The following is a 27,725-nucleotide window of genomic DNA, read 5'->3' on the forward strand; positions in this document are numbered from 1 at the left end:
TTTGCTCTTTCATCTCATCGTTTGCTTCCCTAATCATTTTAATTATGTACATTCTGAACTCCCTTTCTGTCATTTCTTCTGCCATGCTGTCGTTGGATTTTATTGATGTAACATCTAGATTTGTTTGGGGCATTTTCTTCCCTTGTTTTCTCATATTGTTCAGGGATCAGTGGGTCATTAAGATATTGCAGATTTCCTCTATCAACTTATAATGTCCCTGAAGATTGTTAGTATATCCCCTCTTATCCTTCAGTAGCCTGAAGTCTTGGAGGAGGTTGATAATGCAGAGCTCCACGAAGAAGCTGCCTCTCTAGGGTGGTGACCCTCAGGTGGCGTATATTCCCTGCTAGTGGGCAGAGGTGTCTCCACTTGTTGACCAATGGTCATCCAACGGGGTAGTAGGCTGCGGGCTGAGGCAAGGCCTGTTTGTGCCTATGTCTCTGACTTTACTGTCCCTGTGGGAAAACCTCCCCTGGCCGGGAAGAGTCACTCGGTGGGGACGTCTCGCTAGTCAGTTGCCCTCCTAGAGGTTCCCCTCAATCTACAACTACCCCCTGGGCTGGGCTGTCTTCTTCTGCAACGATCCCAGGGGCCCGGACCTACGTCCTGGGCCTGGGAGCCTCACCCTTCGCAGGCGAGTCTCCTTAGGCTGCCTCTCCCAGAGAGTCTGCAAGCCGCCCTGGAAACTTCGCTCCGCCCCTAGGCGTGTCTCTGTGCGGCTCTTCCAGCAAGAAGCCACCTAGCTCCTGGGACCCTGCTCTGCACCAATCGCCTGGCTATGCAGCCCCTCCCCTGAGCCACCACCTGGAGCCCCGTACAATAGCTCGGAGACACAGAGACCCGCCACACACCTCCTCCTCCGGACAGCCGCCCGGTTTCCGACGCAGTCACTAGGAATCCAAACAACTCACTTTGGGTCTCCTCCTCCCACCAACCACCCGTAGCCCTAGGCAGTCACTCCAAGTCCATGTGACCCCCCCTGTTCCTCCTCCTCCTCCTTGGGGTAGCCCCCCAGGTGTTCAGGAACGGTGGCTCCGAGACCAGGTGACTCACCACGCTCCTTCTCCAGGCAGGCCACCGGTGTTCCGGAGCGGTTGCTTTTAGTCCAATCAACTCACCACTCGCCTCCTCCTCTGGCAACCGCCTGTGGTTCTGATGCAGTCACTCACAGACTAAGCGTCCCACCGCTCTCCTCCTCCAGGCAGGCCACCAGTGTTCTGGAGCAGCTGCTCCGAGTTCAAACAGCTCGTCACGCAGCTCCTCCTTCGGCAACCGCCCGCAGCTCTGATGCAGTCACTCCCAGGTCAAACAACAAGCCACGCTCCTCCTCCTCCTCCGGGCAACCTCCCGGCACTCAGGAGCGCTAGCTCTGAGTTCAAACAGTTCACCACACAACTCCTCCTCTGGCAACCGCCTGTGGTTCCGATGCAGTCATTCCCAGACCAAGCGTCCTGCCGCGCTCCTCCTCTTCCTCCGGGCAGTCCCCCGGCGCTCAGGAGCGCCCACTCTGAGTTCAAACAGCTCACCATGCAGCTCCTCCTCTGGCAACCGTCCGTGGCTCTGATGCAGTCACTCCTAGACCCAAGCGACCTGCAGGGCCTCTCCTCCTCCTCCGGTCAACCCCCGGGTGTTCGGAAGCAGTCACTCTGGGTCCATACAGCTCACCACGCAGCTCCTCCCCAGGCAGCCGCCCGGAGCCCCAGCGGCTGCTCGAGTCCAAGCGCTATGCTGAGCCGCCTCCTCTACGATGATCCCAGTTGTCCGTGTTTACCGCTCCAGTGGGGGGAGGGGCGTCTCGCCGAGCAACTCCACTTCACAAATTCCCTGCGTTCCGGGGCTACCGCCCCATCCGGGACGCCTCCCCAACAGGAGAGACTCACCCGGCAGCTTTGAGTTGGTCCCAAGTCTCTCACTATCTCCTCTTTTGAATCTTGCGTCCTGGAGCAGCGTGAAATGCAGCCGCCCTCTAGGCCGCCATCTTGGCCCACGATTTCTTATTTTTCTGATTCTGATATGTGGATGCTAATTCCTATTATCGCTTACATATGAATGTGGTGTTGATCTTTTCATCTTGTTACTATTATTCCTGCCCTGATTTTGATCAGTCTTCCAACATTCGTTGGCTTTTGGAAATAACCACTCTTGTTTTTATTGATTTTTTCATAACCATATACTGTTTTCTGTTTCAATAATGTTACTTAATTTTATTCTTTTTTTTGTAGGTCTGTTTAATTGTATTTTTTTCTTACCTCTTGAGGTAGATGCTTAACTGATTAGTTTTCAGCTTTTTTCCTTCTTTTTGAATATATGTAGCTGAGGCTATAAATTTCCCTGTTTAAGTACTAATTTGGTTGCATCCCAAAAGTTTTCATGTGTAGTCTTTGTAATCTTATCAGGTTCAGAATATTTTAATTTTCACTGTAATTTTTTTTCTTTCACTCATGGTTATTGCAAAGTTATTTCTTGGTTTGCAAGCATAGTTGAAGTTTCTAATCGTTTCTTTGTTCATTTTTAGCTTATTTGCATTTTTCTCAGAAACCATACCCTTTTAGTTAGGAGAGTAGCTCTGAGGTCCAGTGCTGTGTGTTGGAGAGCAGCTTCAGTTCTGACCGTGTGCCTTGAGCCTGGTGTTTGCAGTCTTACTCTCTACCTGTACTAGCTTTCCTCTGCCTTTCTAGCAGTTGCTGAGACTGGTATTAAAATCTTCCTTCAGTATTGTGAGTAATCTTGTTTTTTCTTGGAAGTCTGTCCGTTTTTGATAATATATATTTTGTTGCTTTAGTTTTGGGTGCATACAAATTTCAGTGGTTATCTGATCCTGGTGAATTGAGCATTTTCTCATTATGAAGTGACTCCCTTTGTCTCTACTCAAGCCGTTTGCATTAAATTCCATTCTGTGTAGTGTTAATGTGGTGATTTTGCCAGCTGTCTTTAATTTACTTGGCATATCCTCTTCCATCTTTTTACTTTCAATTTCTCTGTATATTTATTTTTATGTTTCTCTTATAATTAGTATAAAGTTTGATCTTTATCTACCATGATAATTTTTGACTAGAGTACTTAGGGTCTATACAGTCATTACAATACCGTCGTATTTGTAGTTTACATCTATTATTTTATTTTGTACCTTCAATCTCACTTGCCTAGTCATTATTTTTGTCCTTTCTTGCCATTTTATTTAATTTTTAAAAATGATTCCACTTTGTCTCAAGTACTTTGGAAGCTGTATAAGCAATTTCTGCTTTTAATAGTTACCATAGAGATTAAGTACATCACACTACCAGACCTAGAGTTGACCACCTTTTTACATGTCACCTGATAGTTGTTCAGCTCTACCACCTTCTGCAAGTGTGCCGTTTTTGTTTTCTTATTTTAATTCTGTGATACCAAAGATGTTGTTTTATATACTCCTTATCCTTCTGGGTGATTCATGTTTAGTCTTTAGTCTTCGTTTATTTCTTCCTGCATCTCAGAGCCCCATGTGGAATGATTTTCCTTCTGTCAGGAAGGTATTCTTTGTGTTTTGTTTAGGCCTGGCTTCTGTCAGAAACTAATTTTGCTTGACTGGTCGTAGAATTCAAGCTTGTCACTTTGCTTTGCTTTCTTTCGGCTTCCATTCTTGCCATGAAGTAGGTGTCTTAAATCTTTACTCTCGTGTGCCCACCTTTCCCTTCCCGCTGCCTTCAGAGCTTCTCTCTGCTATCCATGTTCTACACTGAACTACAATATGTCTTGATGCGATTTTTTTTTTCTCCTTTTATGTTATGCTTGGGATTCATTGGACTTCTTGAATCTGCAGATAGATTTCTTTCATTCATTCATTCTTAAAAAGTGCTCAGTCACCATCTCTTGAGATAGTGCTCTTGGACCATTCTATCCCCTGTTTTGTTAGATATCCTCCCATATCCTATGTTTTTCTTATTCTTACTTTTATATTTACTACTTTTTTTTGCTTCCATGCTTCATTCCATATTATTCACACTGGCCTGTCTTCCAAATCACTAATTTCATTTTTGGTTATGTCTAATTAGCTCTTAAACTAATTATCATTTCATACCTATTATTATTATTATTATTACTATTATTATTATTATTATTATTTAGTTCTAACAATTCTGTTTGGTTTCTTTATTGCAGGAATGTAGTTGCCTATTCTGTGCAGATATTTTTCTAATTTTTCTTATGCATCCAAATGTTTCATGGTCCAGACCTGCTACTTGTAATGTCTGATAACTTTGTCAGTCTTTCTCTTGAATTTTATCGTTCTGGTTCTTGCTCATGGTTCTTCCTTTGTTATGTGGTAATGTGCGTTTTTGTTGTGGTAGTAGGCTTTTTTTTTTTTTTTTTTTTCTTTTTTGTATTTGTGTTTGAAACACTGATTATAAAGATGAAGGTGTATTTTCCGAGACTCACAGACTTGCTTCTGCTATGTTTTTAGAGATAGCCCTGAGCTTGGAGCATCTTCATCCAAGTTAAAGATTCAGCCTCAGAATTATCTAGGAGATATGAACCTGACTGAACCCCAGGTGCAGTTCATTGTCTTCTGATCTTCCTTTCATTTAGGGCACAGCCCTTCCTGGCCCAGCCTGTTGTGTGAAGGGAGCAGTCTTGTTAGCCTCATCTTCCCGGAAGTCTGGACTTTCACTTCTGCTCCCTTGCCTGAGACTCACTGATAAAACAGTCCCAGTTTATGGGAGTTGACATGTGATCCCAGGGCAGAGGAGATTGTGTGATCACATTTTTTCTGCATTCCTGATTTTCCATTGGATTTATCCTGGATATTCAATGCTATTAAGTTCTTTATTTCTTTTAAGAATTAGGGAAAGAAAAAAAAAAAAAAAAAGTTAGCCAGGACAATGGCCAGGAAGCTGAGGCAGGAGTATCACAAGTTCATGGAAGACCTTATCTCAAATTAAAAATGAAGGTAGAAATAAAAGAGAAATAAAGGAAGGAACAGGAGATGGAGCTCAGTGGGACAGCACCCCTGATTCAATCCCTAACACACAAAAATAAAAATGTGATAAATAAATATATGCAGTATTTTTATTGTTTTACCTGGATGCATTGGTTAAAATAAAATAACCTGTTACTCCCCAAGATGACAGAAAATTTTTCTTGAAATTTTTATATAAAAAAAAAGTTATACAAATCTGAATTAAAATTTTTAAAATAACTTTCACAGCAGTACTTTACAAGGCTATAATTTTAAGGTCCCAAATATGATAAACTTTATCTTTGAGAATGCAACAAACTTTCCTTTAAAGATAAAGTACAGGGCTGGGGATATAGCTCAGTTGGTAGAGTGCTTGCCTTGCAAGCATAAGGCCCTGGGTTTGATCCCCAGCACCGCAAAAATAAATAAATAAATAAATAAATAAATAAATAAATAAATAAATAAAGATAAAGTACAACTAGAGCCTAGAAAACTTGGGAATTTCAGACTTTTAAAAGTTTGATAAACCAATGGTGATTTATCTATATGATGAATACTGACCATCAACAAAATGCAATGAACTATTGATACAAGCAAAAACTTGGACATTTTCTAAGTCCATTTATGCTGCTATAACAAAGTAGAATGGGTAATTTATATAGAACATAAATGTATTTCTCATATTTCTGGGGCTGGAAAGTACAGGACCATGGTGCCAGTGATTCAGTGTCTGTTGAGGACTGCTCTCCACTTCCAAGATGGTACCTCTTGCTGTGTCCTCTGGAGAATAGCTGTGTTTGCATGTGGTAGAATGCAGGAGAGCAGAGAGGCTATTAGCTAGCCCCTGCAGTCCTGTGAGGAGGCTCCATCCTTGGGGCCTCCTCACCTCTTAAAGGTCTTTCCTCTTATACCCTTGCACTGGGTACCAAGATCCAACATGAAATTTTGAGAGGTTACAAATGTTCAGACCATAGCAGTTATTACACTGTGGGTGAAACCCAGTCTCAAAAGGTCACATGCTACATGATAACTTGATGTTACATTCTTGAATTTACCATATTGCAATGGTGGTGTCCAGTTGAGGCTCGGATCCTGGGAAACAGATTTGGGATTCTGGCAGATGGAGGAAGCTACAAAGTCCAGTTTGGATAGTAGACATGCTTTATTTGGGGCAGTAGCATCCTTAGTCCCCAGCTCCAGCCCCCTGAGCCTTTCGATAGGCCTTTTTTATGTGCAGGCCAAAGAAGGCACACTGACAACACGTTACATCGGTGGGTGCATACTCACAAGCAAATGTCTTATGACCTCAAGTGCATTTGCTGAATCAAGATGTTCATGACCTTGTGTGCATACTAAAAACAGTCCATTGGAAGCCTAGGCGAGGGAGCCTCCGTGCCATTGTGGGCCTGCCCTACAGGTGGAGAGCCAGTCAGTTGTTTCCCAGGACAAGTGCTGGAAGGGTGTGACTGCTAAGGGATCATACACAGTGCTTCCTCATGGTGATGGACAGCATCCATTGGTGGTTCCCTGGATCTGTTTGCAGAATGCTAAAGCTAATGATATGAGCAGTGATGTCTGGGTTTGATGGTGGTGCACAGCTCCCATTTTGCTATTGCACTGTGGTCACACACAATAGCATCATTAGGGACCTGGTTTCAAGAAAGACCTCACAGGCACTCTCTGTCCTATTCCTGCGACTTCTGAGTTCTAAATGATTTTAAAATAAGAAGTCATAACAATATAGACACCCTCAGCCTTGGTCCAGGAGAGTTGGTGCCCAACCTAGAGGTTGGTGTCTCGGGACCTGCAGTCTGAGTTCAGAGTTGCATTCCTGCATGGATAACTTCTGTGTGACCCAGGGCAGGACTCTTCACCACCTGCTTTGAGTTTTCTCATCTGTTTCTTCATGTGATAAAGTCCTTCAGTGGTACCCCTTATCCCACATTTTCACTTTCTGCAGCTTTAGTTACCCATGATTAATCACAGCCTGAACATATTAAATGGTACACTGAATATTCAGAGAGAAAGCACATTCTCATAACTTTCATTACAGTGTATTGTTAATAATTGTTCTACTTTATTGGTAGTCACTTGTGAATCTCTTACTGTTCTAATTTATAAACTTTGTTGGTGTATGTGTAGGAAAAACGTAGCGTGTAGGTTATGGTACTATTTGCAGTTTCAGGCGTCCATTGGGGCTCTTGGAGTGCTTGTTCATTTGCAGTGGATACCAGCCCACTGGAGCTCAATACACCTCCAGGCATCTCCGAGCCTTGGTTTCAGTCACCTGACACATGTAGCATTACATGTGTGATTGAGGCACCCGACACACCTTCTGAGCTCTGAGCTTTCCTGGCCGCTGGCTTCCAGACACCTGTGTGAATGGCCCCACCCACCCCAACATAGCTCAGGGGCACCTTTTCTGTCATCCTTTGCAGGCTGTTGAGACCAGCGACTATTTCGAGCCCACGAGTGGGGCTCTCAGTTCCCACTTTTATGCGTCACTCAGCTTGACCTCTCAGCACCTGGCATTTGACAGGCCTTACTGAGACTCACAGGGATCAACTGTCTTCAATCTGAAGTCATGGAGCTAGTACATGTAAAAATTAGGGATCAACATGAGTCACACTTAACATTAAGAGTGTAGAGGCCACCTATGCTGCTTCCTTCCTGGGACATGGAAGACTGCAGTGCAGTTGGCAGGAGGTTGTGACCACCTGGATGTTGGAAGGAGAGGACAGAAGAGGCTGGCATTGCTCACACTCTGGCTGGAGATGGGTGGGTCACTGTGAGCATTGATAGGGGGAGGTGTCCTCACTGAGAAGGAAAAGGTTCATTTGTTTTCATTTTGTTTGATCAAGAAAGGGAGGAAGTGGGCAGGTTAACCTCCTTGGTGCAGTGTTCATAGGTCAGTTAGCCTGTAGGCAGCCAGGCACCTCTGTCTGAAGGCAGGAGGTGACTTCACCAGGCCTAGGAATTTCAGCTGTCTTGCTGTGGTTGCACTGGGTGACCAGCCTAGTAAAAATGCTTTGGTGCTATCTACTGCTGTCATGGGTGTGTCACCAGAAGCTTAAAACCATCACAGTGTGAAAGCTTTGGGGAAATTTTCAGATTAAATGGCATCTGTGTCCACTTGACCTTACAATTTACAGGAAAAGTTTTGATGGAAAATGGCTTCTGTTTTTTTTTTTTTTTTTTTTTTTTTTTTTTTGCTTGAATCAGAATCTGCATGTGAATTGTTTCAGATGGATTCTTTCCCTAGGAGATGGAATATGGGATGTGGGGCTGGGCTCGCCTGGAGGTGATGAGTGCTGAAGTTAAATTGCAGTGAACATTCTAGGGCCTACGCAGGAGCCTAATGTGTAGGCTGGAAAGGCACCCTGCAGTTGGATCTGGAGTCCAGGTGACCTCCTCAGATGTTTTTGTCACAGTAGGATGAGCCTATTTGGAGAATAAGAGCCGTTTGTTTTTAAGGCAATCATACATTCTAAAATTTATATCATGTATTCCAACTGTAACAAAAATCCAGATTCGTGCATGTGGCTATTCATCCCTGAACACACCATTTAGGGTAATTCATTTCATTTTTCTGAGTAGATAGCATTAGAAGTCATAATTGCCTCCCAGTTGGTTACCCATTTTAAATTACAAATAACTTTCACTTATCTAGAACAGTTCTGTTGGTAACAGTTTCACGGTTACTAAATCAGCAAATGGAATGAACCTCGACTATATTTGATGTCTTTATTGTGTGACCTATTTCTGTAATCCTTCTCAAAACAGTATCATGTGTGTTTCTGGGGGTCACAGATCACATCACAATTTGGTACTTTACAGTTGGGGAGAAGTCTAGGATTTGAAATTCTGTAAAATTCTGTAAAATTAGGGCATTACTAAAAATGTAAATGCAGTAAGTTATGAATCATGTTGCTGATTTAGAGATTTTTAACAATTAAAAAGCAAATTACTCCATTAGCATTTAATCAGAATACACAACATAGGTCATAGTACATGTGAATCTTTGACTCTGTGTGTAGGATTATTGTCTTAGTTGAGGAAAGATAAATTTCACTCTGCTTTTCGCTGGTAAACTGTCAGCTCATTTTACAGTCATTCTTGTTTTTATCCCTCTTAAGATATTCTCTCTCCTCTTTTCCAGTAGAAGCTACTGCTTCATATGGTCTCCAACGGGTATTTGTGTTCAATCACAAATGTCCCAGTGGTGATTATATGTAATATGATATTCACAAAATAATAAATTCCTATAACTCTTTTTAACAACAGAAGTTGTTTTCCTAAACCATAAGTTGTTCATGAAGAGGAACCTTGAAGATGCTTCTTTGGTTTCCAGCAGCCTGAGCTAGTGGCAGACTGTAAGCTCTTCAAAAGCGCCTATCCAGCTAAAGACAGGAAAGCATTTGCATTACAATAGCCATGGCAGGCTGATGTTTACCAAAATAATTTGACCAGAACCCAAAAGGGCACAGCACACAGACCAAAAGTTGTGGTTTTCCAAAGTGCAGCTCTCTGAGCTGAAGGAACAGAGCTAGGGAAAGCTCACAGGTGTCCTGTTCCCTGGCCACCCCTCCTGCACTGTGTTGCTCAATAGCAGCCTTGATGCCTCTTTGCTTCCCAGGTGGGCCTGCGTTTACTGTAGCCAGTGGACCCACGGCCTTCACTTTATTTTTCTGAGTCATTGAATTTGTCCAAAGCCCAGATGATAGCAGTGTCCACAGAAAAATGTTTTTCTTTTCCTTCTTCAAATCTTCCCCTTGTCCTAAGCCCATGCTGAGCAATCTTGTGACCTCACAGCCCTTGACAGCAATGTCCCTCATGCCTTTTGAGTCTTTCCTGTATGGAACCTTCTACTGGACACTGACTGAGTGGAAATTCATTGGTTCATCACAGCTGATGGAAAGAAATTTTGTGTAGCCCATGTGAGATGGGAAACATCAAGGCACAGAGATTCAGGTAGCTCACATGTGAGTGGCCCTGGCTGCTGACTAGATGCCACTGGTCCTTCCTGGAAAGTCATTTTGAGTCACCTTGCTTAGTGACTGCTGTCTTTCATTAGTTCGTTTCACTGTTCTAACAGGATTGTGAATAGCCAAAGACGTTGAGGGTCTGGTTTGAAAGGTGTATACAATTGGTCAATTCCAGATTTTCCTTCCAACTATAATTTTTAAGTTGTGACTTTATGGGCAAATAAGTTAGGATTATTTAGTGCTCTTTAACCTACACACAGACTTCTTTACTGACTGGAGTTCTCAATATTCGTCAAATGTGTGTTTTTTAACAGTCTGAACCATGGGAATTGCCATTTTGGTAGATCAAAAATGATTATCAGCAGTTTCCCTCCATGGTCTGAGTGTATTCTCTCTGTTTCCCTGATGGAGTCAGACTAGGCGGAGCTAAACATTTTGAGTGACATGTGGGAGGAACAGTGCCTGCCTACAGCCCATGTGATGCAGTGTTAGTGTGTCCCCTTCTGTAGCCACTTTAGCAAAGACCTGGAGGCCATCCATTCCAGTGCGTTCAGATGGAACCAAAGCCAAGTCAACCAGGTGGGATGCCAGTTGTGGATTTCAAATCACAATCTTATATACCTTTTATACACAATCCATACACCTTTAAAATACGTAATGTTAAAAATAACCAGAAAACCAGTTAAGAGCATCGTAACTGATTCCTTTGTGTTGATCCTATCATTGCTTGTTTGTTCTTGTGTTTTACTGTTTAGCACCTGGAACACAGGAGACAGTTAATTAATAGCTGTAAAATGAGTGGATAAACCTTAAGACCCATTTCACATCTTTATGTGCCATAATCACTTTTTGATTTCTTCAACATGTATGAGCCTCCTGGTACTTTGTGCCTGAATGGGCCTTAAAGCTGTCTGCCTCTCTGTTCCATCTGGTGTTGTAAACCACATGCAGTAAGGAGCTGCCCACTCCCTATCACTGGCAGACACTCTCAGGGATGTAAGAGTATTTGTCAATTTCAAGTCCACAGATCCATTTACTTTAAAGTCTGAAATCCAATATTATCTATTTATTTTTATAAAAATTAAAGAATCCATTTAAATAAGCATTTTACATGGAACCACGGTGTGAATGTATTGTGTGGATCCGCATGCACTAATGACTGCAATGGTCTTATTTGGCAGTTTACGGGTCAACTTGGATATGGGCAAAGCAGCCTATGGATGGATGATCATGAAAGATGAGAACATCCCTGGCACAGTCGTTCGAACCAGCACCATACCAGAGGAACTGGGGCGCCTGGTGTATTTACTGACAGATAAAACAGGTACTCTGCAGTTCGTCTTCCACTGAAAGCATCAGATCATGTCCAGTCAGAAATGTTCCTGGTTATACGTGTGTGTTTTAAGAGAATGTTGAAGTTACATTTAGACTTTTCTAGACTCTATCTTTGCAAGTTGTTTATACAACTTAATCTTTGTTCTAATATGCATGATATCCTCCAAGTTAGCAAAATGTTAAGTTCTTGGGACTTTAAGTGACCTATTACAATACTTTGAGTTTTCTACAATCCTACAGGTTTTTATCTAACAGCCTTTATAACACTTCTTAAGAGCAGAAAAAGCACATTTGTTTCTCATAGCTTTTAGATGAAAACAAGTCATTCAAATTTGGTATTTTAATAATATTCTCCTACAGAGTTTTACTATAAGCTATTTATCCCACCCTACACCTCTGTACCCCAAATGCTGTCCTTATTTTGTGTTTTTTTTTTTATTTTTATTAAAAAACTTACATCAGTCAATAAAATACTAAATAAAAAACATATCAATCTGCTGCTACAATAAAAGGCATAGCTTAAGGTTAAAATTCTTCCTTAATTTATTAATTCATAATTTTAAATTTCTAGTAATTATTCATGAACTAGAAATAAGAGTACTTATATAACATGATATAGATATTCCACATCCTATTTAATAATTACATAGTAGAAAAATTCTTGTAATAACCAGAAAGAAGACGGAGAAATCTGCTTACAACACTGCTATTTAACATTAATTTTGGAAGATCTAGCCTTTGCAATAAGACAAGAGACCAAAATAAGGTATACAACTAAAGGAAGAGCACATGTTTGAAGATACCACAGTGAACCACAGAAATAATTCTAAGAAATCAGAAAAGTGGCGGGCTGTAGATTAGAGTGTCCAAAAACAGCCCTTTTAGGTGTAGATGTGGAACACACTAGAGAATGAAACTTCTTTCATGGTGGCACCTGTGGAACACATGGGTGTAAGCCTGAGGACTGAGAAGAGCATGTGTGAGAAATGTAGCAGAAGATCTAAATAAATGACAGTTCACATTCTGTAGGTGTCAGCTCTCATGGTCAATTTGTAAGCTTAATGCAATTCAAAATCCAATTTCGTTTTTTTGGTTTTTGTTTTCTTTGGTACCAGGGATTGAACCCAGGGGCACTCAACCACTGAGCCTTTTGCTTTTTTTTTTTTTTTTTTTTTTTTTTTTTTGGAATCAGGACCTCACTAAAGTTGCTGAGGCTGGTCCTAGAGTTGCAGTTCCGCCTCAGCCCCTCAAGCCGCTGTGATTACAGGCATGCGCCATTTGGGATTTTTATTTGAATTTCATTCATTTTTTGGTACGTGGAGGTACCTGACCAAGAAAAGATGATGCTGGTGACTCCAAATGACTCACGAATAACAATCGAGGGCCTTCTGATTCATGAAGGTAGAATGAGAAGGTGTATTAGGATTTCCCTTCCCATGGAGCTGACAGAAAAAATTTAAAGAATAAACCTGTAGCACTGTTAGCAAAAAACAAGCACAAGTACAGTTAGAGTTGCAGAATTGGATGCTTTCTGGAAAAGTGCTGGAAGCAATTCGAGGGAGAAGCCAGAACAAAACAAACTGAAGCACATCATGGCTTCCACAGAGAGCCCACTCAGATGAAGGGAAAGCTCTCCAGAAGGAAGTCCTCGAGACACACAGCCAGAAAACATGTGGGAGGCATGTGGAAGCTTTGGGTGCCCCAGACAGAACCAGTCTGCACCTTCCTGTCCATGCCTGTGAAGCAAATGACTGCCAGACTGTGGAGCTGCCTTCTCCCCACCTGGAGGCCTTGGGAGGAGTATGCTGATCTGCATATGAGCCCTTCACATGAAACTCACACAGTTCTTGGGAACTCCAGGAGAAAGTCTTCCCATCCTACTTTACAGCCAACATTGTGCTGATTGATAAATCAGTCAGAAGCCAAGGGTAAAGTTAGGGTAGCAGTGTGAGCAAGCAGCATGTTCCCAAAGAAAAGCACATAGCAAACCCCAAAAAAGCTTTGGGAACAATTTTAGGATTTAGGAGCATTTACTTACATGCGTAGGCTCAATATTCAACAAAGCTGCATTTCTATACACCATAGCAGTAAGCAGGACACTGGATATGGGAAACATCAGTGAGAGTGCAACATAACTAAAATGCAGCTAAAAGTACGTTTTAATACAGAAATGTGTCAACCAAAGGTAAAGCATCTAAAGAAGACCAAAAGAGACAGGCGGGTTTAAGACAGATGACAAGCTAAGGAAAGCGGAAGAAAGAATAGTGTTCCCTGATCAAGATTTAAACTATAAAAGATTAAACCATTGAATATTTAAAGAAATATAAGTGGTGGAGCTGTAAAGTAAATGAAAGAAGAAAACTAAAATCATTAAGACAAATCAGAACCAGAAGAAAGTTGATATGTCTTGCTTAATATCAAGCAAACTGAACTTCAAAAGCATTATTCAAGGAAGAGGATCACTGCATAGTAAAAGGTGTTGCAAATCTAAGTGTGTGTGCACTTAAACAGTCTCAATTCACAAACCAGAATCGATAGACTACAGGAAGAAACTGATTATCACAGGGGAACATTCTAGCATCTCTTTAAATTATTGATAAGCCAAACTGGCAGTAATCAGCCAAAATATTCAAGATCTGAATAGCACCATTGCCAGCTTTGCCCTCATGCTCATAGGTAACATTGTCATCTGACTCTGGGAATATGCATTCTCATCAAGCGTGGAAAATTCACAAAGATTGGACATGAGTTAGGCCCTGAGTCAGGTCAGTGAATTCCAAAGTGTAGACATACCTGCCTAAAATAAAAAAGAATAAAAGGTAGAAGGTAATCATAAAATGATAAGTTCTTTAATCTATTTTTGGAAGTTGAAGAATATACATTTAAATGATAACATGGATCTAAAAAAAATTAATAGAAATTTAAAGTTCTTAGAATTTTGGCATTTGTGTGGTACACATCTGTAAATCCCAGCAACTTGGGAGGTTGAAGCAGGAGGATTCCAAATGCAAGACCAGTTTCAGCAACTTAGCAAGGCCCTAAGTAACTTAGTGAGACCCTCAAAATAAAAAAGGCTGGGGATGTGGCTCAATGGCTAAACACTCTGGGTTCAGTTCCCAGTACCAAGAAAGTTAAAAATTAAAGCATAAATAATAAGTTCTCAGAACTAAATGATGACAGGATTGTTTGTCATCAGAGCCTGTCAGATGTTCAAGAGCAGTGCCTTATGGGAGCTTTCCTTCTTTTTTAATAGAAGAAGAAGAGGGACTAAAAATTAATAATCTCAGTGGCCAACTTAGGAACAAGAAAACAAAGCCAAATACATAGAAAGAAAGAACTCTTAAGACAGAAGAGCAGAAATATGTGATTCAGTGCATAGAACTTCAAGTAGGGCATGGTGGTACACCTGCGGCCCAGCTCCTCTGTACTCTGCTGGTTGCTTGAGCCCAGGAGTTGGAGCCGTCCTGGGCCACACAACAAGACCCTCTCTCTATTCTCTTAAAATGCTTGGCCAGACCAGATGCAGTGGTGCACACCTGTAGTCCCAGTGACTTGGGAGGCTCAGGCAGGAGGATCCCAACTTCAAGGCCAGCTGCAGCAACTTAGGCCCTAAGCCACTTAGCCAGACATTGTATCAAAATAAAAAACAAATTAACTAAAAGGGCTGGGGGTGTGACTCAGTGGTTAAGCCCTCCTGGTTTCAATCCCCTGTACCAAAAAACTTGGCCAAGTGCAGGTTACTCTCCTATGATCCCAGTTCCTCTGGAGACTGAGGCAGGAGGATCTCAAATTTGAGGCTAGCTTGGGCAACTAAGCAAGACCCTGACATAAATTTTAAGAGGTTTAGGGATCTGGGGATGTAACTCAGTGGTAGAGATATCCAGGTACAATCCCTAGTACCAAGGGGGGGAAAAAAATGTTAAATAATGTCAACATAGCCAGTCTTCTGAAAAGATAAATAATAAACACCTTGAAAGGCACAGTGTGGAGAAAACAAAAGGTATGAATTAAATATTCTTTAAAAAACGGGACAAAGCTACAGCTGTAGCTGACACAAAATGAATTTTAAGAGGCTGTCAGTGCTTTATAACCTATGACTTTGAAAACATGAGCAGTGGGAAAATTCTCATAAAAGTGGAAGCTGTGAAAACTGAGCTATAAGGAAATGGTCGCAGCACTCTCAAATCTATGAGAGAGGTGGTTAGAAACCCCTGACGCCAGCCCTTAAAGGCATGCATTCTACAACATGCACAAGACTTCTGGAGGTAAGGAAGAAGGATGTTCCACTGATAGAACACTAACACCAAAGCGGGCAGGGAGAGCAAGCCAGGAGACTTGAAAGTGTCCCTGGAGTCTCTCTTAAAACCCTAGGTATAGATCCAAGATGGCGGACTAGAGAGAGGCTGCGTTCCTTGTCGCTCCGTAACTCCGGTTTCTAGCACAGGATATCTGTTTCTCGGTGAGGCAGTTTTTGCTACTTATTGATCCCCTGGTGTTTACCCCATTTGTCTGCTGTGATGACCTGCAGTCTGCCAGCATATTGATGCCTTTTTTGAGTGCAGATTGCTCACTGTCAGGCGCCTTCATCCGCCATTTGCCTGCCTCTCGCCTGTCCATCGCCTGCCTTACACCTATCCATCACCCAACGCACGAGGTTCACCTCCCGATCGTCCAACAACAGTCAGCAAACTGATTGCCGACCGCCAGTGGGGCACCAGCTGCCTGCTGTTGCCTGCAAGTTCACTGTTAGAGTACTTGCAGGTTTGATTACACATGGCTGCCACCATTTTGAGACAGTAGCCAGGAACCGTAGGACCCCTGGCCAGACTGACTGAGCCCCGTCTCCAGGATCCCTCAGCCTGACCGATCACTCCCTGCCTCTGGGGCCCTCACATTGACTGACTGCTTCCTGCCACCAGGACCCCCAGACCAACTGACTGCACCCTATCACCAGGACCCCAGACCGACTGATTGCACCCAGCCTCCAGGATTCCACAACCACACCAAACACACCGGACCTCCAGGACCACTGCCGGACCAATCACATCCCGTCTCCAGGACCTCCAGCTGACCACGTCTACCCCTGAGCTGCAGCTCCCCATTTGCCAAGACATTTTGAAGCCAGAGTGACCATCTTGGATAATCCTGGAAGCCATAGCTCTGATCTTTGGGTGGGACAAATCCCATCCTGCGATGCCTGCTGGAGGCTTGAAGTTCATTGTCAGGTACCTCTCATGCATCAGGCTACTGAACACTGGGAGGTTTCATTAGTATATGATTGTTATACAGTAGATTTTCTTTTTTCTCCTTTTTAAAAAATTTAAGTTTTTATTTCTTTACTTTTCTTGCTCTCTTTTCCTTTTGTTTACCTGCTCCCTCAGAGTCTCTTTCTCCCTTTCTTGCATGCTAACATCCAATTTGTTTTGATTATACTCTCACCCTTTCTATTTTCTAGAACTTCTGTATATTCTTTTCTTATCCCATTAACAGTCACATTCTACATCCCTCTACATCCTCTTTGTCCTCCATTAGAAACTGCAGACCTTATTGCAAACCCGTTTGTTTTACCGAAGATAATATTTGAACTCATTCTATTTATTATGACAATTTTGTTATTGTCCCCATAGGGGCTATTTGGTCTAGGATTGCATAGTGTCTGATTTGGGCACTGCTAATATTGATCTCCCCTTAAAGAAAGGGTTTTGGAAACCTATAGGGCCACTATAAGCCTATAGGGGGAAATCTGCAATACCCCATATCTGCACTGCTAGAGGGGAAGATACATGAACAACATGAAAAAACAAGGGAAGAAAATGATCCAAACAAATCTAGATTCTATATTAACAGAATCCAATGACAGTATGTTAGAAGAAATGTCAGAAAAGGACTTCAGATTATACATGATTAAGATGATTCCCGAAGCAAAGGATAAGATAAGAGAGCAAATGCTGGCAATGAATGATAATACCAATAAGCTGAAAGAGCACCTGCAGGAAGCAAAAGAACATTTCAACAAAGAGATAGAGATTCTCAAAAAAAAACCAAATGGAAATCCTTGAAATGAAGGAGACAATAAACCAAATAAAAAACTTAATGGAGACCATTACCAAAAGACTAGACCACTTGGAAGACAGAACCTCAGACAATGAAGACAAAATATTTAATCTTGAAAATAAAGTTGCCCAAACAGAGAAGATGGTAAGAAATCATGAACAGAATCTCCAAGAACTATGGGACATCATGAAAAGACCAAATTTAAGAATTATTGGGATTGAGGAAGGCACAGAGATACAAACCAAAGGAATAAACAACCTATTCAATGAAATAATATCAGAAAATTTCCCAAACCTGAAGAATGAAATGGAAAATCAAATACAAGAGGCTTACAGAACACCAAATGCACAAAATCACAACAGATCCACACCAAGGCACATTATAATGAAAATGCCTAACATTCAAAATAAAGATAGGATTTTGAAGGCCGCGAGAGAAAAGCATCAGATTATATATAGGGGGAGACCAATAAGGATAGCAGTCGACTTCTCAACCCAGACTCTAAAAGCTAGAAGGGCCTGGACCAACATATTTCAAGCTCTGAAAGAACATGGTTGCCAACCAAGAATCCCATACCCAGCAAAACTAACCTTCAGATTTGAAGATGAAATAAAATCCTTCCATGATAAACAAAGTTAAAAGAATTTACAAATAGAAAGCCTGCACTACAGAGTGTGCTCAACAAAATATTCCATGAGGAGGAAATGAAAAACAACAATGTAGGTCAGCAAAGGGAGGAACTTCCTTAGAGAAAAACCACTCAAAGGAGAAACCAAGCCAAATTAAAAACCAAAAATAAGCCAAATGACTGGGAATACAAATCATATCTCAATAATAACCCTGAACATTAATGGCCTAAACTCATTAATCAAAAGACATAGACTGGCAGAATGGATTAAAAAGAAAGACCCAACAATATGCTGCCTGCAAGAGACTCATCTCATAGAAAAAGACATCCACAGACTAAAGGTGAAAGGATGGGAAAAAACCTACGACGCACACGGACTCAGTAAAAAAGCGGGTGTTTCCATCCTTATATCAGATAAAGTGGACTTCAAGCCAAAGTTAGTCAGAAGGGATAAAGAAGAACATTTCATACTGCTTAAGGGAACCTTAAATCAGGAAGACATAACAATAGTAAATATTTATGCCCCAAACAATGGTGCATCCCTGTACATCAAACAAATCCTTCTCAATTTCAGGAATCACATAGACCACAACACAATAATTATGGGTAACTTTAACGCACCACTGTCACCACTAGATAGATGTTCCAAACAAAATCCAACCAAAGAAACCATAGAACTCAATAACCTAGACTTAATAGACACATATAGAATATTCCATCCATCAACCAGCGGATTCACTTTCTTCTCAGCAGCACATGGAACCTACTTGAAAATAGACCATATGTTGTGCCACAAAGCAGCCCTTAGGAAATGCAAAAAAATAGAAATACTGCCTTGTGTTCTATCAGATCATAATGGGCTGAGAGTAGAAATCAATGACAAAATAAAAAAGAAAAATTACTCCAACACCTGGAGACTAAATAATATGCTATTGAATGAAACATGGATAACAAAAAAACATCAGGGAGGAGATTAAAAAATTCTTAGAGGTCAATGAGAATGATGATACAACATATCAAAATCTCTGGGACACTATGAAAGTGGTATTAAGAGGAAAATTCATTGCATGGAGCACATTCCAGAAAAGAATGAAGAGTCATCAACTAAATGACCTAACATTACAGCTCAAAGTCCTAGAAAAAGAGGAACAGAATAACAGCAAAAGTAGCAGAAGATAGGAAATAATTAAAATCAGAGCTGAAATCAATGAAATTGAAACAAAACAAACCATTCAAAAAATTGACAAAACAAAAACTTGGTTCTTTGAGAAAGTGAACAAAATAGACAAACCCTTAGCCACACTAACAAAGAGAAGGAGAGAGAAGACTCAAATTACTAAAATACGTGATGCAAAAGGAAATATCACGACAGACACCACTGAGATACAGAACATAATGAGAAGCTACTTTGAAAATCTGTATTCCAACAAAATAGAAACTACCGAAGACATTGACAAATTTCTAGAGACATACGCTCCTCCCAAACTGAACCAGGAGGACATACACAATTTAAACAGATCAATATCAAGCAATGAAATAGAAGAAGCCATTAAAAACCTACCATCCAAGAAAAGCCCAGGACCAGATGGATTCTCAGCCAAGTTCTACAAGACCTTCAAAGAAGAACTCATTCCAATGCTTCTCAAAGTATTCCAGGAAATAGAAAAGGAGAGTACCCTACCGAACTCATTCTATGAAGCTAATATCACCCTCATACCCAAACCAGGAAAAGACACATCAAGGAAAGAAAATTTTAGACCAATATCCTTGATGAATATAGATGCAAAGATCCTTAACAAAATATTGGCAAACTGTATCCAAAAACATATTAAGAAAATTGTGCACCACAATCAAGTGGGGTTCATCCCTGGAAAGCAAGGATGGTTCAACATTTGTAAGTCAATAAACGTAATCCATCATATCAGTAGACTTAAGGATAAGAATCATATGGTTATTTCGATTGACACAGAAAAAGCGTTCGACAAAATACAACACCTCTTCATGCTCAAAACACTAGAAAAAATAGGGATAGTAGGAACATACATGAACATTGTAAAGGCTATTTATGCTAAGCCCATGGCCAACATCATTCTTAATGGAGAAAAAACTGAAACCATTCCCTTTAAAAACGGGAACAAAAAAAAATAAAATAAAAAATAAAAACGGGAACAAGACAGGGATGTCCTCTTTCACCACTTCTATTCAACAATGTCCTCGAAACTCTAGCCAGAGCAATTAGGCAGACCAAAGAAATTAACGGGATACGAATAGGAAAAGAGGAACTTAAGCTGTCACTATTTGCGGATGACATGATTCTATATTTAGAGGATCCAAAAACCTCCTCCAGAAAACTTCATCAATGAATTCAGCAAAATAGCAGGCTTATAAAATCAACAAACATAAATCTAAAGCATTTTTATATGCAAGCGTCGAAACAGCTGAAAGGGAAATGAGGAAAACAACCCCATTTGCAATAGCCTCAAAAAAAATAAAATACTTGGGAATCAATCTAACCAAAGAGGTAAAAGATCTCTACAATGAAAACTACAAAACATTGAAGAAAGAAATTAAGGAAGACCTTAGAAGATGGAAAGATCTCCCATGTTCTTGGATAAGCAGAATTAATATTGTCAAAATGGCCATACTACCAAAAGTGCTATACAGATTCAATGCAATTCCAATTAAAATCCCAATGACGTACCTTACAGAAATAGAGCAAGCAATCATGAAATTCATCTGGAAGAATAAGAAACCCAGAATAACTAAAGCAGTCCTTAGCAGGAAGAATGAAACAGGGGGTATCACAATACCAGAACTTCAACTATACTACAAATCAATAGTAACAAAAACAGCATGGTATTGCCACCAAAATAGACAGGTAGATCAATGGTACAGAATAGAGGACACGGACACAAACCCAAATAAATACAATTCTCTCATACTAGACAAAGGTGCCAAAAATATGCAATGGAGAAAAGATAGCCTCTTCAACAAATGGTGCTGGGAAAACTGGAAATCCATATGCAACAGAATGAAACTAAACCCCTATCTCTCGCCCTGCACAAAAATCAACTCACAATGGATCAAGGACCTCAAAATCAGACCAGAGACCTTGCATCTTATAGAAGAAAAAGTAGGTCCAAATCTTCACCTTTGTTGGCTTAGGATCAGACTTCCTTAACAGGACTCCCATAGCACAAGAAATAAAAGCAAAAATCAACAACTGGGATAGATTCAAACTAAATAGCTTTCTCTCAGCAAAGGAAACTATCAGCAATGTGAAGAGAGAGCCTACAGAGTGGGAGAATATCTTTGCCACTCATACTTCAGATAGAGCACTAATTTCTAGAATATATAAAGAACTCAAAAAACTCTACACCAAGAATACAAATAACCCAATCAACAAATGGGCTAAGGATATGAACAGACGCTTCACAGAAGAAGATCTACAAGAATCAACAAACATATGAAAAAATGTTCACCATCTTTAGTAATAAGAGAAATGCAAATCAAAACTACCCTAAGATTCCATCTCACCCCAATTAGCATGGCGATTATCAAGAATACAAGCAACAACAGGTGTTGGCGAGTATGTGGGGAAAAAGGTACACTCATACATTGCTGGTGGGGCTGCAAATTAGTGCAGCTACTCTGGAAAGCAGTATGGAGATTCCTGAGAAAACTTGGAATGGACCCACCATTTGACCCAGCTATCCCACTCCTCAGCCTATACCCAGGACTTAAAATCAGCATACTACAGAGATACAGCCACATCAGTGTTAATTGCTGCTCAATTCACCATAGCCAGACTGTGGAACCAACCTAGATGCCCTTCAATTGATGAATGGATAAAGAAACTGTGATATATATATATATACACACACAATGGAATATTACTCAGCTATAAAAGATTAACAAAATTATGGCATTTGCAGGCAAATGGATGAAATTGGAGAATATCATGCTAAGTGAGATAAGCCAATCTCAAAAAACCAAAGGACGAATGATCTCGCTGATAAGCAGATGATGACACTTAATGGGGAGTGGGAGCGGGTTAAAAATGGAGGAAGGAGGGACTGTATAGAGGGAAAAGAGAGGTGGGAGGGGTGGGGGGGAAGGGAAAAAAAACGGAATTAATCAAACATCATTACTCTATGTAAATTATGAATATGGAAACGGTATGCTGTTACTTCATGTACAAACAGAAACAACATGTATCCCATTTGTTTACAATAAAAATAAATTAAAAGAAAAAAAAAAAAACCCTAGGTATGCTGTTACAAGGCCGGATTAGTATTGCCACAAATAGAAATGCATTCTGCCCAGTTTTCTCTGGCGTGGAAAGATGGTTCAATATTAAACCTGCACAGATTAAAGGAGAAAGCCAAAATAAAGTACTTGATAATAGGGAACTCTAACAGATAAAAATGCTTGAAGCGTTTGGTAAAAGTCAACACCTGCTTATGACTTAAGAAGAGAACTTTATGAGGTGAGTGAAACTCAGCTACCAGAAGGTGACTTTGACCGTTCATCTGACCCCTGTCACTCACTGCTAAGTTCTTCCAGCGTTGAGGGAAGGAAGGACCTGTTTCAGCCCATCTCCCCCAGTAGAGGGAGCCTACTGCCTTTCACGGGATGTGGACATCACAGGAGGGGAGATCACACACATTGACACAAAGTCCCAGTCACGTCATTAGGACACAGAAACCTGTAGTGCAAGAAAGCTGTCACAAATAATGATCCAGTTAGGCTTACCCCAGAAACACAAGGTTGTTTTAATTCAGAAATCAGCAGGTGCAACTTATGGCTTCAGTACTGTACAGGGAAATTGCTATGTGACTCAGTGAAGCATTTGATAAATTTCAACACCCATTCATGATTAAGATCTCTTAACTTGCTAGGAGGAAAGGGAACTCTTATTCTGAAAAAGGAGTTGCTCACCATAGCACACAGCAGGCGCTGCACTTAAAAATAGGATGTTGGCACTTCCCTCAAGATGAGGAAGGATGTCCTGTTTGAGTTACCAGCTCATCCATAAAGCAAGGAAAAGGTTGGAGGTTAAGAAAAAAAGGAGACTCTTATTAGCAAACAACATACGTAGAAAATCTAAATAAGTTTACAGATAAATATTAGAATCAGTGGCTCCCTTTAGCAAAACCAATATAGAAAATTTTACCTTAACAAATGTAGTAGCTAAAAACACTGGTTTCTTAAGAATACGTGCATTTCCACTCTGTTGTGTTTGGGAGCCCTGCTTCCTGTGGCGCCAGTCCCTTCAGATAGGCAGGAGCTCTTGTGTTCGTCACTCCACCCGGTCCTCCGAAGCACTCCCCATCCACTGAATGCAGAACTTACTGTTGACAGTTCTTTTCTTTCAGCTCAGAAAACATGGCTGCTCTGGCCATGTGGCTCAGATGGATGCCATCCCACAGCTGGTGTCCCTGTGGGAATGCCGCTTTTCTTTCTGGCTGACTCCGAGAGATTTCCTTCATGATTGGTTCCCAAAGCTCAGTTCTAATGTGTCGCGGCCTGGGTCTTTCATTTTACCCTGGTTTGGGATTAGCTTAATTGTTGGGCCTGTGGGTTTGCATCTTCAGCCAGATGTGGAGCTTTCTGCCCTGGTTCCTCTGAGCCCCATGTCCAGACCCTCTCCTCCTGTCCTCAGATTCCATGCTGGGAGGATTGTGTGTCTGTGGTACACCTGCTGCTCCCTGAGATTCTGGTTCAGACTGGAGCCAGCGTCCATCTGTCCTCCAGTGCAGTCAGCTCCCTCTGTCACCGAGCCAGTACAGCAAGGCGTTGTTCTGTTATTGGGGACTTCCGTTCTAGAATTTACACTTGGTTCTTTTTAATAACCTTTATTGGTTTTCTGAGGTTTTCTGGTTTTTTATTAGCATTTGTAATCAATTATCCAAGCATTGTTCTGGTAGTTCTAAAATCCTTGTTGGGTAATTCCAACACAGGCCCACCCTGTTGTTGACATAAGGTGACCCCCCAGTGGTGTCACACCCACCCAGTCAGTCAGAGGACAGGATGAGGCCACTGGCTGCTCTTGTAGGCAACCTGGAGGTCAAGAGCCCAGATTCAGTCTTCTTCTTGGAGCAGGGATGCAGACATCCTGTACTGTGAGGCCCCGCAGACCCTCTGACCATGGTCAGATTTGCCTCCTGTGCCATTTTCAGGGCTGCTGGTGGAGCCCATCAAGAGGAGCTGGGAGAGGTGTGTAGGATACCTGGTCAGGACCAGAGACCCTTTTGTGCCATTTAACCTACACTGACATTTCTAAGCATGCTGCCAACCTATTCTTTGATTCTCATTTACCAACAAGAATATCCCAAGAACAACAGTAAGCTTGGGTGACCACTGCTTGCCTTCTGTGTCTCCCACCATCTGATGTTTATAATGAATGTTCTGTGATATTATCCCACCTTAAAAGGCTGAGTTTTTATTTTACATTTTAAACACTGGTGGAATTCTTAATTGCACCTGCCCCATTTTTCATTTTGTAATGTGAGCTCCATCAGGGTACGACTCATGATCTTAGCACGGGATCATGAAATCGAAACCTCCTCACTCTATGCTGCTTTAAAGCAAACCAGTGATTCTTAAATACACAATAAGTAATCTTGGTACATGAGATTTTAAAAAGGATTACAGCAAAGCTACAGGGAGTATGTTAATGAGAGAAAAACCTGTGTGTTTCTTTGCTTTGCATACAAGTCCTTGGAGGAAGTTCCTGCCATCAGCTTGTGATATTGAAGCTGGATGGGCTTTTTAAATTGTTTGATGTGGAATTTTTTTAAGAACCTGTTCTCAGGAATCACAAGGCGAAGCCCTGTAGCTGGGATGCTTCTGGCCGATCTCCAGTCATGGCCTCTTCCCACAACCATCCCCAGGCAGCTCTAGATTCATAGCCTGGTCTCAGGCTTTGGCCTGCCATTCTTGTCCCCCAGGTGGGGGACAGGATACCCACCACCTGGGAGTCCCAGGAGCTGTGGAGATGCAGCCTTGCTGTGACCTTTCTTGACCATGCACATCAGTCATGGGCTGATGGGAGACAGAGAACTAATCATATGGATATCTTATTTCTGCAAGTGGATAGTTAACATTCTGTTAACTTCCTCATGTCAGTTTTATTAAAACACGTATTCTGCATGATCCAGTGGAACAAAAATGGGCTTTGGAGTCAGACAGACATGGGGTTGAGCCCTGGCTTCCCTCTGTGGGTGGCCTTGACAGATCCCTTAACTCTTCTGAGCAGTCATATGTGCTTTCAACCATTGAGGTTCCCAGAGTACTGCCGGCTCTACATGCTAGGGACAGTGGATAAACACGAAAGTGGAAATCATGGGCCAGCCTGGCAGGGCCTTCCCTGGCACCCTTCCAAGGGCCAGACTTGTACCCTTGCCCCAGGCTGTTAGCACCCTGTTGAGGCCGGTGCATGTCCAGTATTAGCAGGAAGGTGCTGCATTGTAGGGACATAAATAGGTCCTTTTCATCTTGTAGTCCCTGTTTCAGTAGATGAGTGGTTCCACTCCTCTGTTGTCCTCCTCGTGTGTGAAACAGCAGTCAGTCAGGTGTCCTCAGCCATTGCCACGTTTCTAGCACAAAGACTTCTGCTTCTGGCATCAGGGGTGGAGCCACAGGGGCAGAGGGCAGTTTGCAGACATCTCCCCCGCTGGCCCGATTTCCCCAGAAATGGTCAAGAGTGAGCTGTCATCTGAGGAGCCTCTCCCGTGGCTGACATGAGTGCACTGTGGTCCTTTGTATGAGTGTGAATTGGGTTTGTGCTTCATCAATATGCTTTCTGACAAGAAGCGTCCATCACAGGGGCTCTTCATTTGCCATGGCAGAAGAGAAAATGACGTATCCCAATAATTGCATTATAGTTTCCTTCTTGTGGACAAGAAAGCAGTGTGGTATAATTAGGTTTGATTGGAGTGCACGTTTCCGGTAAGATCCGAAATTAATGATGTTGCTATAGTGACACATCTGCGGCCACCAGTGCGTGAAACATAAAGTAATTCATTCGACAAGAGTAGACATCTGTGAACTGCAAGGATGCAGAGCATATTGACACTGACCAGAAATACTAGACACTGTGTGATAAATGAACAAATGACGCTGAAGCAGGAGGATGGATAATTTATACTTGATCTGCTAGGAGAACTTTAATCTTCTCACTGGTTGCATTTGACAGTGCCATTGTTTAAAGAACAATGCTGCAGAGAACTCATAAATTTTAAAACTTAACTCAGGGTGCAACCTATTAAACTAATACACTAATTCCTTTGTTAGGGAGTTTTTATCTTCATGTAGAATGAAGCCATTACTACAAACACCCACTAAAACAACAGTTTTTTAGGACTCACATTTTAATTATAGCATCCATTACCTAAAATTGCTGTGTTGTCCAGACTTGAATCACATGTGTTTCTTAGGGGATAGCATTGTTGTGAGGGAAATGCTGTTTTCAAAGTCTTGACAGGCAGCAGAGCATGGTATGTGTGCTAGTCAGTGCAAACAAGGCCTGCAGATGTCACAAGTTAGATTTAGCAGTGTTATTAATGTCCCCTGGGTGTTGATAGTGGGGGCATTCTGTTACAGCACACATCCATAGTCATACCAGTGCAGTTATTCACCGAGGTATGCGCTTAGGTGTGAGTCAGCCCTGCAGCCAACATTCGGGATGTTTGGATCAGTTGAGATGCCTTGCACATGCAGTAGCTGCACAGATGCTTCCCACAGGGAACCTTAGCTTCCAGGAGAGCCTGATCTGTAGGGATTGCAATGTGGGCCCTGCTTCAGATAATGTCAGGTATTTGTAAAGACCCAGGCATGCTTCAGAGTTTGGTGAGTCAGTCTCATCACTTGGGAAGCCATTTCCATCCATTCATGGGGTAGTCCAAGTAAGTTTGTTTGGATGTAGCCACTGATCATGCTTGGCTGTTTGCCTAGCTAGGTCTTCCCGAGAAATGATATCCCTTTGGGTAAGCTAGCTATCTCTGAATTAAAGGCAGAGTTGCCTTAGTTTATACATTAAAATCACCTGCCTGCTGTTTTATTATGGCCTGGCAAGTCTTGTTAGGAAACCAAATCACAGCCCAGTCACATCTGATCAGCAGCTGTGCATCTGCTTCCCAGCCTCTCCTCTGCTGGTCGAGGGCGGCCTCTGCTGCTGCCCCGAGAATGGTGCCTTCAGGACTCCTTCTTGGAGATCAATTTCCTCCATGCTTACTCTGTTCACTACGGTCCAGGAAACCTGTGCTTCTTCAAAGAGCCAGCCACTGCATTCTTTAGAAATCCCAGACAAACCTGGAACTTGTATTATAACCAACCTGCTGCATCTCTGCTATGGTGGCTCTCTTACCATCTGGTTCTTAACTAAGCACCTCCCTTTTTAAAATTTTCAGCCTGAGGAGCCAATTCCCTTTTGTCATTAAGATGACAAAAGTTGTAGAAATCATTAACTGGTTGAAATCATGAAAAGATTTGAGATAAGGCTTGAAAAATAATTCTCTGTTTTTGACTTAATAACTGATGTAATCTTGCTGTATTGTCTATTATTTTTCAAGAGGGTAAAGTAAGCCTGAAATTAATGAGTTGTGAAAATATTTTCATGATTCCTCTTAGTATTTGAGGAAACTATGTGCCCCACCCTCAAAGGAATATCTGTAAGTATTCCAGTTTCCTTGGCCCTACAAGGTATGAGTACCTTAATTCAAATGGCAAAATAACAAAACCAAATATTTCATTGTTTATTTGATGAGAAATACTTGTCATTTGTTTG

At 41.7% G+C, this 27,725-nt stretch overlaps 1 protein-coding gene across 4 annotated transcripts in view; it reads left to right on the forward strand.

The window, feature by feature from the left end:
• Window positions 1-27,725, forward strand: part of Atp9b (ATPase phospholipid transporting 9B (putative)) — a 254,531-nt gene that overhangs the window by 170,866 nt on the left and 55,940 nt on the right. For all 4 annotated transcript variants that reach the window (XM_047526605.1, XM_047526603.1, XM_047526604.1 and 1 more), the window contains one exon: window positions 11,100-11,242. In XM_047526605.1, coding sequence (XP_047382561.1) covers window positions 11,100-11,242 — 143 coding nt within the window. The remainder of the gene's footprint in view (window positions 1-11,099; window positions 11,243-27,725) is intronic.

The sequence above is a fragment of the Sciurus carolinensis genome, chromosome 15 (assembly GCF_902686445.1).
Source record: "Sciurus carolinensis chromosome 15, mSciCar1.2, whole genome shotgun sequence".
In the NCBI taxonomy this organism is placed as follows: domain Eukaryota; kingdom Metazoa; phylum Chordata; class Mammalia; order Rodentia; family Sciuridae; genus Sciurus; species Sciurus carolinensis.